The 13,026-nt window shown below is 40.0% G+C and overlaps 1 protein-coding gene across 1 annotated transcript; it reads left to right on the top strand.

Annotated features, from left to right (window-relative positions):
- Positions 1-1,146: 1,146 nt before the first annotated feature.
- On the top strand, positions 1,147-11,797 carry tars3 (threonyl-tRNA synthetase 3). The gene is made up of 19 exons (XM_010733108.3): positions 1,147-1,509; positions 1,804-1,899; positions 2,052-2,239; positions 2,453-2,576; positions 2,960-3,084; positions 3,327-3,444; positions 3,704-3,768; positions 3,894-3,972; positions 4,112-4,258; positions 5,415-5,513; positions 7,496-7,662; positions 7,789-7,951; positions 8,093-8,230; positions 8,708-8,785; positions 8,881-8,981; positions 9,561-9,665; positions 10,134-10,206; positions 10,301-10,415; positions 11,257-11,797. The coding sequence occupies exons 1-19, from the start codon at positions 1,189-1,191 to the stop codon at positions 11,403-11,405; spliced, it is 2,451 nt and encodes an 816-aa protein (XP_010731410.2). The 5' UTR covers positions 1,147-1,188; the 3' UTR covers positions 11,406-11,797.
- The last annotated feature ends 1,229 nt before the right edge of the window (positions 11,798-13,026 follow it).

The following is a 13,026-nucleotide window of genomic DNA, read 5'->3' as shown; positions in this document are numbered from 1 at the left end:
ACCTAGTGTTGGTCCTCCGGTACTTCACACTACCACAGGAGGTGCACCTTAAACAAGGTGTGATCAATGGATGTAAAGGTGTAATCTCATGTGTAATCCTTTCGTGTAATCGTCGTGGCTGAAACATGTAAAACGTCAAATATCAGGAGGATATTTGACAGACTTATGCTCAACAGACTTATTAGAAGAGTGAGCTCTGTCCTGGACTGTCCTCTGGACTCCACAGAGGAAGTGGGTGAGAGGAGGATGTTAGCTAAGCTGACATCCATCATGGACAACACCTCTCACCCCCTACATGACACTGTGGAGTCCCTGAGCAGCTCCTTCAGCAGCAGATTGTTACACCCACGGTGTAAGGAGAGGTTCAGCAGGTCCTTCATCCCTCGAACTTTACAACACCTGCACCACCTGATCATGTTGTAGTCTCCTGTCTCATTGCAATGTTTTTCTATTTTATTTCATTTATACCTTGCAGTTATTATTTATATCACGGTCACTTTCTTTTGTAATATTATTTATATTATGCTCACTACTCTTGCAATAATAATATTATTTGTATCATGGTCATTTTCTTGGCAACATTTCTTACACTATAGTCACTTTACATTACAATACTCTTTTTTATATATCATGCCACTTTTATCCTCAGTACTTGTCTGTTTTTGAAGGTTGATTGTTTTTCGTGTTTATTGTGTAGGTTATAGATATTAGATGTTATAGATAGTCTGTTTATTGTGTTTTTTATTTTTGCCTTTTCTACCTTTTTTCTAATCCTGTAGTGTATGCTACACTTTCCTCTGCTGCTGTAACAAGTCAATTTCCCCGTGGTGGGATGAATAAAGTATATCTAATCTAACAACAACAACAACAACAACAACAATAATAATAATAATAATAAATAATAATAATAATAATAACAACTAATTACTTCTACGTAAGTACTTACTACACTACTACGACTACTACTCACTAATACTAATAATAATATAAAATAAATAATAATAATAATAATAATAAATAATATAATATAATATAATAATCATCATAATGTGATTTTAAAAAGCGTATTCATATTATTTTAATTGTTTTATTTTGTTAATCATCTCGCTTGCTTATTGTTGGGCTTTTATTTCAAAAAACCCTCACCGGAAGTCAGCTGTCAGTTGTGGCTAAGATGGTCATTTAAAGATGGCGGAGTGCCTGGCTGCACGCTTGTCCGCCCAGGAGGAGCAAATCCGGCTCCTCACCAAGGAAATATCCACTCTCCGCGATGGATTAAGTCGAGGCCTGGATGCCGCCGGTGCTGTGGAGGTTTCCCCTGAACTGGAGTGCCTGCGGACGGAGAATGAGAAGCTCAGGTACCGGCTGCTGCACCTCCGGCGAGGTCTGCAGGCGGAGCTGGAGCTGGAGGAGGCACAGGGCAAGAAACAACCAGGAGTGAAGTGTGGCAAAGCTCCGGAGAAAAACACCAGCAAAATGCAGCAAGCAAACACACGGGCTGATAATAAGGTAGTTTAAAAGACAGGGGTAGTTTATTTTAGCCAGTTTAAATGAGTTCATCTGTAATGAGTAGTACTACCAGTGTACACCACTACCAGGAGCGGCCCTCTGTCTACTGAAGCCAAATGACAAACTGGACCACCCCGTTTCCATAAATAGCTGCACCACTCAGTGTCATGGCGTGTGCACATGTTCACTTGTGCACACGTATTAATAATAGGTCAATAATGTGACTCGAAAGCAAATAGTGATATGAGCCTATTGTAATAGTAAACACACAAACACACCCCTCTCTGTGGACAGGTGGCAACCACGGAAACCAAACCCGCCGAGAAGAACAACAAGAAGGAGAAGAAACAGGAGAAGGAACAAGGAGAAGGAGGTGGTGGTTTGAAAGAGGTGATTACTAAAGAAGCACAGGGCCATGAAGTTACCCTGCTCTCTCTACAACTTGTAACATTTCAGTCTAACAGCAAAAAAATATTTCCCCTCAACTCCCCTGCCTTTCACAAAACTATTTAACTTTTGTTTCTCATATTGTCCCGCTGTAGCTGAAGCCCTGGCCTGAATACATCACAGAGCGCCTCAGCCTCTATGATGAGCTGAAGAGGGAGAGTGATGCCCTGCTGGCAAAGAAAGCTGCCGGCAGCAAGCCCATAACTGTGGAGCTGTCAGATGGACGTAAAGTGGAGGGCAAGGCTTGGATCACCACACCATACCAGCTGGCTAGTGCTATCAGGTAGTGCTCAAACATGTGGCCACATCTACTAATGTTCACTCTACAGTTGTGTCATCAGTAAATGGCTGCCAATACAATCAATATAATTAAAATGTCTGATTCAAGCAGGCATCAATAATGTTCATTATTATTCCTTTTCATTATAATGGTAGAAATCTCTCTGAATGTGGAAGCAGTGTTTTTGAGGCAACTCTCTTGCACTTGTTCTTTCAGCCAGGGCCTGGCTGACAACTCTGTGATTTCACGGGTGAATGGGGAGCTTTGGGACCTGGACAGACCTCTCGAGCAGGACTGCTCTCTTGAGATCTTGCGTTTTGACAATGAGGATGCTCAGGCAGTGAGTACATAGCAAGATTTAAATTTAAATAATGAAAAAGGATCTTTCTGTGGCTACAGAGAGAAAACTCACATGTAATCTGTTGGACTGCAATTTCTGTTTCTGAAAATCTGTGTTTCCATGGGCATCTTTTTATATATTATAGTATATATATATATATATATATATATAGATATAATATATATATATATAAATATACACAAAATCATATATATTTCTCTCTCCAATTCAATCTCACATTATCACTACTTGTACAATGTGCTTCATTTGTTTGTGTTTTTCCAACACAAATGTAGAGTCTTCCTTAATTTTATAAGGGCTCAAGCAACTACGTGCTTTAATTTGACTAAACTTTGTAAGTTCAACTTCATCTTGTGTCCTAGGTATATTGGCACTCCAGTGCTCACATCCTGGGAGAGGCAATGGAGCGCTTTTATGGAGGTTGTTTGTGTTATGGACCCCCCATTGAGAATGGTTTCTACTACGACATGTTCTTGGATGGACAGAAGTGAGTATTTCTACTATCTGTGTCTGCTCTGGCTAGAAATGAACATTTTTCCAGAAGATCATATCATGTTCAGACATGTATTATAATTTGAAAAGCTCATAGTTTGTTCCTTCCATAAGTGTATTCCAGTCATCTCATGTATATTATTAATGATGGATTGTCATTGAATAGGTTATTATAAAAAAAGTCATGATACTGACTATGAGCGCTTGTAATGAACTGAGCATGTTTCCTGTTTCCAGGGGAGTGTCTAGCTCTGAGTTTGGGGACCTGGAGACTTTGTGTAAGAGTGTAGTGAAGGAAAAGCAGCCTTTTGAGCGGCTTGAGATCAGCAAGGAGACCCTGTTGAAGATGTTTAAGGTGAGAGAGAAAGATAACACTCCCATCTGTTGTTAACAGATCCTCTGCCTGTGTGGAAGAATGAATTATGGAGTATTTGTTGTCTGGAAATGAATGAGGGGCTATTGTCCTGTGCCACTATTGTTTCCCTGGCCATAAACTGATAGTGAGTGTGTGTGTGTGTGTGTGTGTGTGTGTGTGTGTGTGTGTGTGTGTGTGTGTGTGTGTGGAATATTCCATCTGCATTAGATAACTTCCAACTAACCATTTGTATTTTCAGTACAACAAATTCAAGTGCCGCATTCTGAATGAGAAAGTTACCACCCCCACTACTACAGTCTACAGGTAAGTTGTCCAGAAGGAGGAAGCAGTAACTATAGAAACTAGATTTTGTGTGATTTTAATTTTTGGGTCTTTGTGTGTTGTGCTTTGTAAAGCTGACTGTTGTGTACTTTGTGAATCCTGGTTAGATGTGGCCCCTTGATTGACTTGTGCAGAGGTCCTCATGTCAGACATACAGGAAAAATCAAAGCCATGAAGATCTACAAGGTATGAGGAAAAATACACACAGGGTCTAATGCTCTAAATCCACAAGCCCCAAACCAATTTATGCTGTTCTCATGATTTCCAGAAAAGCAATCTTGTGCTAACACGCTAATATTTCACTATTTTCTGCCTCTGTCATCAGAACTCTTCAACCTACTGGGAGGGCCGCTCTGACATGGAGACTCTGCAGAGAATCTATGGGATTTCCTTCCCAGACTCAAAGATGCTGAAGGAGTGGGAACGTTTTCAGGAGGAGGCCAAGAACAGAGACCATCGCAAAATTGGCAAGGTGAGTCACTGTAGGCAGTCGTGCCCAAGCCCACCCAACTGGTTGAGGACGAGAACTGGCAACTTAAATCAAGTACAAAGAGAGTTTTGATTCATAATTGAATAATGTTATGGCTGATACATCTCCTGAGGTTTTCGTAGGAGTTTTTCCTCGTTAGAGTCTAAGCTTGTGGTTTAACAGATGTGGTAAAACCATGAAAAGAGCGTGGGCCATGGAGCATGTTGCCTGGGTCTCCAGGCAACATGCTCTGTAGTGACACATTCAACAAGATGCAAACAAATTATCTTCCTATTGTAACCCGGCTGACATTAGCAACAATGTTTCAGGACAAAAACATCAACACCATGTTGTTCTGATATAACTCGACTGTTGCTGTTTTGTACCAGCTGAGGGCACTGTGTTTCTTCATATTCATGACAACTGTGAGTCATCTGAACACCCCAGCTGGTTTCCCAGCATGGTAGACACAGATGGCAGCACCTCAGTCAGAACCAATACCACAGTTCCATATTAAACGCGAGAGTCAAGACATTGCTGTGGAAGCCAGTTGGAGGGAGGTGACAAAAACGGCATGTTGTTTTAAAGATGGTGCTCTGTGGCATGATCCCAAGTCAACCCTTTGCTCACTCATTTGCACGCTGCATAATGGGAGCACAACATTTCCTAAACCCCTAGATGCAATTAACCAAGAGCACTGAAGTAAAAAAACATCCTATCAGATGCACCAGCAGGGATCCGGCTATGTCTTAGACATGAATTTGATAAAATGTTCTACATCACACTTATATAGAGGAAATGACAGCGCTGGTGTGTGTGTGTGTGTGTGTGACTATATAAAAAAAACAGTGGAGCGTGGTGTTTTATAAAGCAGTCTCATTTCTAAAAAATCTATTTTATAAAAAGGTTGGTACCAATTCTAAATATAATAATGTCCAAATAAAATAAGATATGTCTTCTCACTTGACAGCAAGAAACAGTTTGTCCTGGTTTCCAGCTATCAGGCACATTGAGTTTTTTTGTTGGTGGTCACTCTGCTGTGTGATGATTGAATAACTTCCTGCTGTGTACCGAGGAGTATCTTGCTGGGTTTACACCTGCAGATAACAAGGATATGTGAAGTCATTAAAAAGTCTTTTTTGTTTTGTTTGCTTTACAGGATCAGGAGCTGTTCTTCTTCCATGATCTGAGCCCCGGCAGCTGTTTCTTCATGCCTCGTGGAGCTTACATCTACAACACACTTACCGAGTTCATCAGGGTAGGAGTGTTTGTCTATCAGTGACTCTTTTAAAAAAAAAAGTTTTATTCGTGGCATATTTACCAAGTTTGATACCATTTTTGGATAGAAAATTCAGTCGTGCCGGATGTGAGCTACAAAAGGCTTTAGACAATGACGCCCATCTTTTAGCTCTGTTTTCACTGTTGCTTAAAATCAATATATTAATATGTATTTGTATATATTAGCATCTCATTTAGACAAAAAGAGCTCAAGGGATATGAAGGAGGATTTTGAGATCAAGACTTTGATCCCTGTTGTCTATTTTTGTGTCCAATTCTCTCCATCCTCTTAGTGCTAGAGAGGCCATTTGTTCATTATACTGTTTGTTTGTTTGTTTGTTTGTTTTTGTTGTGGTGTTTTTTGGTGATCTTAATATAGCAGGTTTTCCTGAAAAAGGTTTTTTTTTCTTTCATAATAAGCTTTGGTTCAAATTAGAAACAATAGTTACATTTACATATACATAACAGTTATGTTAACTGTTGTGTGATCTGACAAGATTACCGTACACAAGTTTATGCTGGAATAAAATCCACAAACAGAAACAGCATCTGTGCATTGTTAATTGCTTACAAAAAAACGTACTCTAGAGTAGCTGAATCACAAAACACTTATAATCACTCTCCTTTCTCTGAACCTGAGTTCATGAGGTACACGCTAGTTTTAACATTTCCAGTGTACTTGGAATGATTGCCAGCTCATTGAAATGCAGACCACTAACAATTCACTTCTGCAAAACATGCAATCACCAAGGAGCTCAAAGATAAGCTGAGAGTTTATCCGTGGGCTGAATAGTTTAGTTCAGCTCTGTCTGTTCAAATTCTGCTCACAGCCCCAGTAAAAGCTTTGGACAGTTCTGACTGCTATGTAATGTCTGAATTATAGCCTGAGCTGTTAAGTTTTCACTTTTCAGTTTCAACACCAAATATATGACAAACTGAACATCATGAAGTCAGAGATGTCAAGATTTTCAGATTGCCGTCTTAATGTGCTTATTAGCACATCAGTTTTCTTAAAAGTAGCCTGTGATTTCTCGGATCAGTTCCATAGAATGATCAACCAATGACTGAAAGTGTTCTTTTGGCTTTTAGTTTAAAGACAAACTATTAGTGTTTGCGAAACCGCAAAATTTCCACATCACGTAATTAAGTTAGGCAGAAATTCCCCAGTAAGAGCAGCACACAGTCTTGTGCAAACAATTTCAGAATGACTTTAACTTCTTCTCTTTCCCAAGTTCAGTGACTGAACAGGAACTTGTCTCAGTGACTTAGGGATTGATTTGGAGAGATGTGTTGACATCTTGAAGACTTTCACATCACATCATCACACACCAACACAGTAGACTAAGCCAAGAAGACCTAACATACATTGCACAGAATCTGTGCAAGATCATTATCACGTCACTTCAATCTGTTATCACTGTGCATAAAAAAAGAGAGGGGGAAAAAAAAACGAGCAACAAGAGATGTATTTCCCTCTACGACACATCACCAAAACGTTTAACAGTGAGCACTCACTGTGCAGGGAACCATACTCACATTTATAGATGCTGAGCTTCTTATGACTGCAGTGAAAGAGATGCAGTCAGTTGTCACTCAATACACAACATTCAGGTTGCCTATCCCTCTTTTCTGCAAAATTGTGTTCATTAAGGATAATCTGACTGAAAACGGATGCTTTTTTTTTACACCTGGTCTTAAGCTCATTCCTGTTCATTTTCACAGTCACACATATTTATGGTTGACATCTTTCCAGTACCACCAGTCTTCCACTGTTGGCTGATTAACCACTCAACTGGAAAATAAATATTTTACTAAAGGAAAACAAATGGATAAATAAAGCTCATGGGATTTGATTTCCATTGCAGCTCAGGATTCGGGCCAAATGTCATGATTCAGCTTAGTTCAATAAAGTACCTGTGCAGCCAGACTTGACTTGTTTTTGTGGTTTTGTTGTTTTTCTAGGATGAGTACTGGAGAAGAGGCTTCCAGGAAGTAGCCTCCCCCAACATCTATAACAGCAAACTGTGGGAGACATCTGGCCACTGGCAACACTACAGTGAAAACATGTTCTCTTTCCCTGTAGAGGATGACATCTTTGCACTAAAGCCCATGAACTGCCCCGGACACTGGTAAATTTAGAGCACTCTGAGTGTAAACATTTGAAGCGTGCCCCAAATGCTGTAAATCAAATGTCAGACAAAATATTTGATGTGTGTCACAATCAGTTGATTTCCTGTTCTGTGGGTGTCCTGCAGTCTGATGTTCAGCCATAGGCCTCGCTCATGGAGGGAGCTTCCTCTGAGGCTGGCAGATTTCGGGGTCCTCCACAGAAATGAGCTGTCAGGAACACTGACCGGGCTGACAAGAGTACGGCGTTTCCAGCAGGATGACGCTCACATTTTCTGCACGATGGATCAGGTGACCACATCACTTGTTTTCAGCTGTCACACAAACAGTTGTTAGGCCATCATGTTAAAAACAAGAACAACAAGTACCTACTTATTATGAGTCATTTCCTGAATTCTGAATTCTCTTTTTTCTTTTTTTTTCCTTCTACAGATCGAGTCAGAGATGAAGGGCTGTCTTGACTTCCTCCGCTGTGTTTATGATGTGTTCGGATTCTCCTTCCAGCTTCACCTCTCTACTCGTCCAGAGAAGTATCTGGGCGACATTGCTGTGTGGAACCAGGCTGAGAAGGTAAACTGCATCATGGTGGAAAATTAGAGCAGGTACCAGCTGAATTCTTTGTTCAGCAGATCTATCTAGTATATAGAAGTATGCAACACTGCTTTGGTAGCACATGTTATAAAATGCAGGGACTTTGTCGCACCTAACACCATTTCTAGCAAATAAAATGCATGTGTTGACACTGACTAATCTAAGAGCTGTCTGTGTTCATAGAGTAGTACCAGATTAGTGAGTCATTGTGAAGTTCCTTGGATTAATGTAGGAGGTGTGTTGTCAATAAAAGACATTGGTCATTGGTGTGACTTGATTCCTGTGAGGGCTTTACTTATATAAATGGTATAATTACTACAATGAATAAGTGCAGACTGAACTCAGTGTTCTGTACTGAACTGTGTACTACAGTATGAGTTGGCCTTTTTCACAGTAATCACTTTCCATTGTTGAGATTTAAATTATACATGTTAACGTATGTCTCATGCTTGACAGCAATTGGAGAACAGCCTGAATGAGTTTGGGGAGCCATGGAAACTCAACCCTGGAGACGGTGCTTTTTATGGTCCCAAGGTCAGATTATTTCTTCATATTTCCTGCCAAAAGACAAAATCCTTCCATTTCTTTGAGGTCTGGCAAACACTGTAATTCGTTCTGTGCCGTTGCAGATTGACATTAAGATCAAAGATGCAATTGGACGTTACCACCAATGTGCAACTATTCAACTGGACTTCCAGCTGCCTATCCGCTTCAACCTGACCTTTGTTGGGTGAGTCACCTAATCCTACCACCTAATCAATCATTGTGCGTTAATCCCCTACTAAATAAGATGTTTCAGCTTGTGCACTGTGTTCCACAGAGTTATGTGTTTGAGGAAGAGAAGAGATGAATGCAAAATTGAACTACAGATGACAAGTGACAGGCGGCTGATTTTATCACCAACAACTTCAATCTGCAAACCCAGAATGGAAAAACAACACATAGCAATAGACAGCAGGGAGTTAATGATATTTACGACTTGTACACTAGCCCATCAGCGCAGTATTACGTATTGAAAAGGAAAGAGGTAGCTAGCTGTGTAGGTCAGTAAAAGGCTCAATTGATGGCACGTAAGTTGAAGACAGTAAGATTTAGAGCCAGGAGGTAGATAGAGGTAGAGCGATTGTGGTGTTAATAAAAAATAATCTCTATATTATTGTTCTATTATTATTATTTAAAGCATGTTTTACATGAAATTGTGTAAAACAGAAATCTAGTAATAAATGTAAATAAGTAAGTCTGGTTCATATTAATACTGACACATTTCACAGGAACCTTTTAATATTCTTTCTGCTGCAATGTTTTACAGGAAGGATGGGGATGACAAAACACGACCAGTCATCATCCATCGTGCTATCCTTGGCTCAGTGGAGAGGATGATTGCCATTCTCACCGAAAACTATGCAGGGAAATGGTGAGGTGCTTTCTGATTCCTATGATGTCACTTTTTTTATATTATTTTACTTTTATTATTATATAATCGATTAAGTGCATGTCTTTGGACTGTGGGAAGAAGCAGGAGTACCCAGTGAGAACCCACGCAGACACGGGAAACACATGCAAACTTCACACATGAACCTTCTTACTGTGAGGCGACAGTGCTAACCACTGCATCCTGTGTGCCATGCCTCTGATGTGTCCTGCAGATAAAATTGTATTTTTTTTCCAATACAGTTTTTATGGTAGTTGTGAGTTGCTTGCTATCTTGTTGCTAAACTATCCACCCTATTCTTAGTAGTAACATTCAAGCCACAATGTCCTCTTTAATTAATTTCAACATCACCATACCACATAGATTTCACCCAGGATTTATTTTGTCGGGGGTGAAAATGTAGGTGGTAGTGTTCTAATCTTTATTACTCTGTTTTTGTCCTTCCACCAGGCCTCTGTGGATTTCTCCACGCCAGGTGATGTTAGTGCCTGTAAACCCCTCCTGTGAGGATTACGCCAAGAGGGTAAGTCTTCCACTTCCCCATCTCTCATATGAATACTTATCTGTGGCATTAAAATCCTCATGACCTGTATATTGTTTGCTTTTCCACATGTCAGGTGTGTAAGCAGTTTACAGAAGCTGGCTTCATGGCAGATGCTGACCTTGACTCGAGCTGTCTTCTAAACAAGAAAATCCGTAACGCTCAGTTGGCCCAATATAACTTCATTCTTGGTGAGAGACTTTTAATGCTCTATGTAGCAATAACTGACTGCTGATTGAAGAGCATTTTCACTTCATTTTTTTGCTGCTCTCAATGTTGCCTGCAATCACTTCAAAAGTACCTTTAACTCCCACACCATCCAGTCTATTTTAAAGACGATATTATTGTATTTTTAAGATTGTTCAAATTGTTGTTTTCCCCCCTTTAAATACTTGTAATTACTGCACCACAGTGCAGACGGGAAGAAGACTATTTATGGTTTCAGTGGCTGTAAACCACAACAACATTTAAGGTGTAGGATCAGTAAAGATTAGGTGACTAAAAAAATTTAAATAAAAGGACCAGACAGATTAATCCACACGTAATAGTGCATTCACCAAAAATATATTTTACACTGCTGCCAAACCTTTCTAAGTCCTAACATGGTTTTTCATAATGTATTCTTCCACCATTTTTGCATACATTTTCAGCACATTTGTTGCAATTATTGTTGCATTAAGAAGCACTGCAGACATTCAAAAATCCATCTACCGTTACAGCTGTAAGTTCAAAAGAAAATGTTCGAGAATCTCAAACATAAATGGATGTTTTCAAAGGGAATGTAGAGTATGTAATTTGGAGTGAATGGGCTAATAACACATTTTCAAGTCATTTTCAATTGTGGGTTGTCAGTAGAATAGAATAATAAGTCCTAATTGGCTCAACATAAAGCAAATGGACCTCCAAGCTGGCCACCCACAGTTATTGAATTCAGTGGAACAAAGCAGGGAATGTGTGAGGGTAGCTGTGTGTGTGTCTGTGTATGGTGTGACTTGGCCCATGTCAAGCTGTTGTGTCTTTTCGTCTTGGCAGTGGTCGGAGAGAAGGAGAAGATGACTAACTGTGTCAATGTGCGCACGAGGGACAACAAAGTCCACGGAGAACTGTCGGTGGCCGAGGTGCTGGCTCGCCTGACCCTGCTCAAACAATCCCGCTGTCGAAACGCAGAGGAGGAGTTCTGATCAAGACAAAGAACAATCCATACTCTTGCATACGAATACCTCAACTACAGTCAGATGAGCAGTAAAGGGACAAATGATGGCACATGTAATGATGGTACAGGGAAAGTGTAGTGCGTAGAGGAGAAATCAGCCAGAGGAATTGATGAGCTGAAGTAAATTCAATGAACAGGGCTGAAAAATGACGTGAAATGTCCACATGATCATATTTGAAGGGTAGAAAAGGACAGGTTTTGTACGTGGTGTGGGTATTATAAGTCTATCTGAAGGGAAGTTACTTGATGATTTAAGGAAACAATGTGATCATCGTGATGAAGATAATGTGAATTTGGCACTGATTTTTCATGAAGGTCTTTCTCCTTGGAGAACCCCAGAAATAAACTGAATTGACTGAATGTGAGTGATTGTCCTTTTTTTCTTTTTCTTTTTTTTTTCTTTAGATGTGACGATAAACAGCTGGAGAGATGGCCTAGAGATATGCAGCCTTCCAGGAATTTGTCATGCTTGATTAATTTAGTTTTTTCCATGAGCAGATGTTGCTGGCCAGGATTTGCCAGTCAAATTCTTAGATGGATGGATGTCTGTCTGTCTGTCAGTCAGTCAGTCACGGTCGACATCTGCCATGAAGCCATCTTCATCCACGGTGGTGATTGTCTTTATCTATTGAGTAACGTGAGGCGACATGCTCATACACATGTAGGTTCTCAGTCGTCCAAGTCATCTTTCTTCAGAAGGTTAAGTCTGGGACAAGTGGACTGTTTGTAGATCTGGGAAGACATTTTGGCTCTCATCGCCAAACACACAGACTCCCCACCAGTCAGTCAGAACTGAAGAAGCTTCTTGGAAGAGGGGCGAAATGTCTTTATGGATCTACAAACAGTCCAGTTGCCCCAGACTTAACCTTTTTTGAAGTGTCCCAAAGGGAAATTTCCCATAGCTCCTTTTTCATATTCAGTGTTGCTGTCATTTACAGCCGACAAACATCAAATTAAATGTGACATTCTGACCATAGATGTGACATAATTAAAAGAAAAAAAACATTGAGTTCACTATATGGATATCAGGGTTTTGTAGGTGGAGCTTGGTGGGCGTGGTAAGATGAGGACCAGGAAGTTGGACTGCCTGTTATGCTGCATTCCTACTTATAGGAAAGATGACTAATGTAAAGCCTTATATTATCTTTTCGTTTATTTCAGTCACACTGCTGATAACAAAGCTTTTGGTGCTGCACTGCATGTTAACATCCTCCTGAAGGTTAAAGTGAACAATTTAAAAAATACTCAATGGCATTAAGATGTACAGTCACAACAAAGCAGTTATATTTATCAGGATTACTGTGAGGATGATTTTTTATTGACTATAATATTTTTTGCTGGACTCAAATGAATCACTTTGCAAAGTGCTTAGTTCAAAGCCTGTATAACAAAAGACGTACATGTACATCTGTCAGCAATAAATGTATCTGAGTAAGTGTTAAAAACACATTATCAGCACTTGGTAATAGGAACACTTCTTCCATAGCCTCTTTATGGTGTTCGGTTGAAGTCAAACCCGGGAAATAGTGCTATGTATTTTAGATATTCGTAAATCCGTGTGTGGACATTTCTTGACACTGTCAGTAAAG

Source organism: Larimichthys crocea, chromosome VIII (genome assembly GCF_000972845.2).
Source record: "Larimichthys crocea isolate SSNF chromosome VIII, L_crocea_2.0, whole genome shotgun sequence".
NCBI classification, from domain to species: domain Eukaryota; kingdom Metazoa; phylum Chordata; class Actinopteri; family Sciaenidae; genus Larimichthys; species Larimichthys crocea.
Note: the sequence above shows the minus strand (reverse complement) of the source record. Positions and strands in the feature narration are given on the sequence as shown.

Bases quoted from the DNA above. Each gene is read 5' to 3' on its own strand.
- tars3 (XM_010733108.3), top strand. From the start codon at position 1,189: ATGGCGGAGTGCCTGGCTGCACGCTTGTCCGCCCAGGAGGAGCAAATC. The intron at 3,973-4,111 runs GTATGAGGAAAA...CTCTGTCATCAG, and splicing joins AAGCCATGAAGATCTACAAG to AACTCTTCAACCTACTGGGA. The intron at 4,259-5,414 runs GTGAGTCACTGT...TTTGCTTTACAG, and splicing joins ACCATCGCAAAATTGGCAAG to GATCAGGAGCTGTTCTTCTT.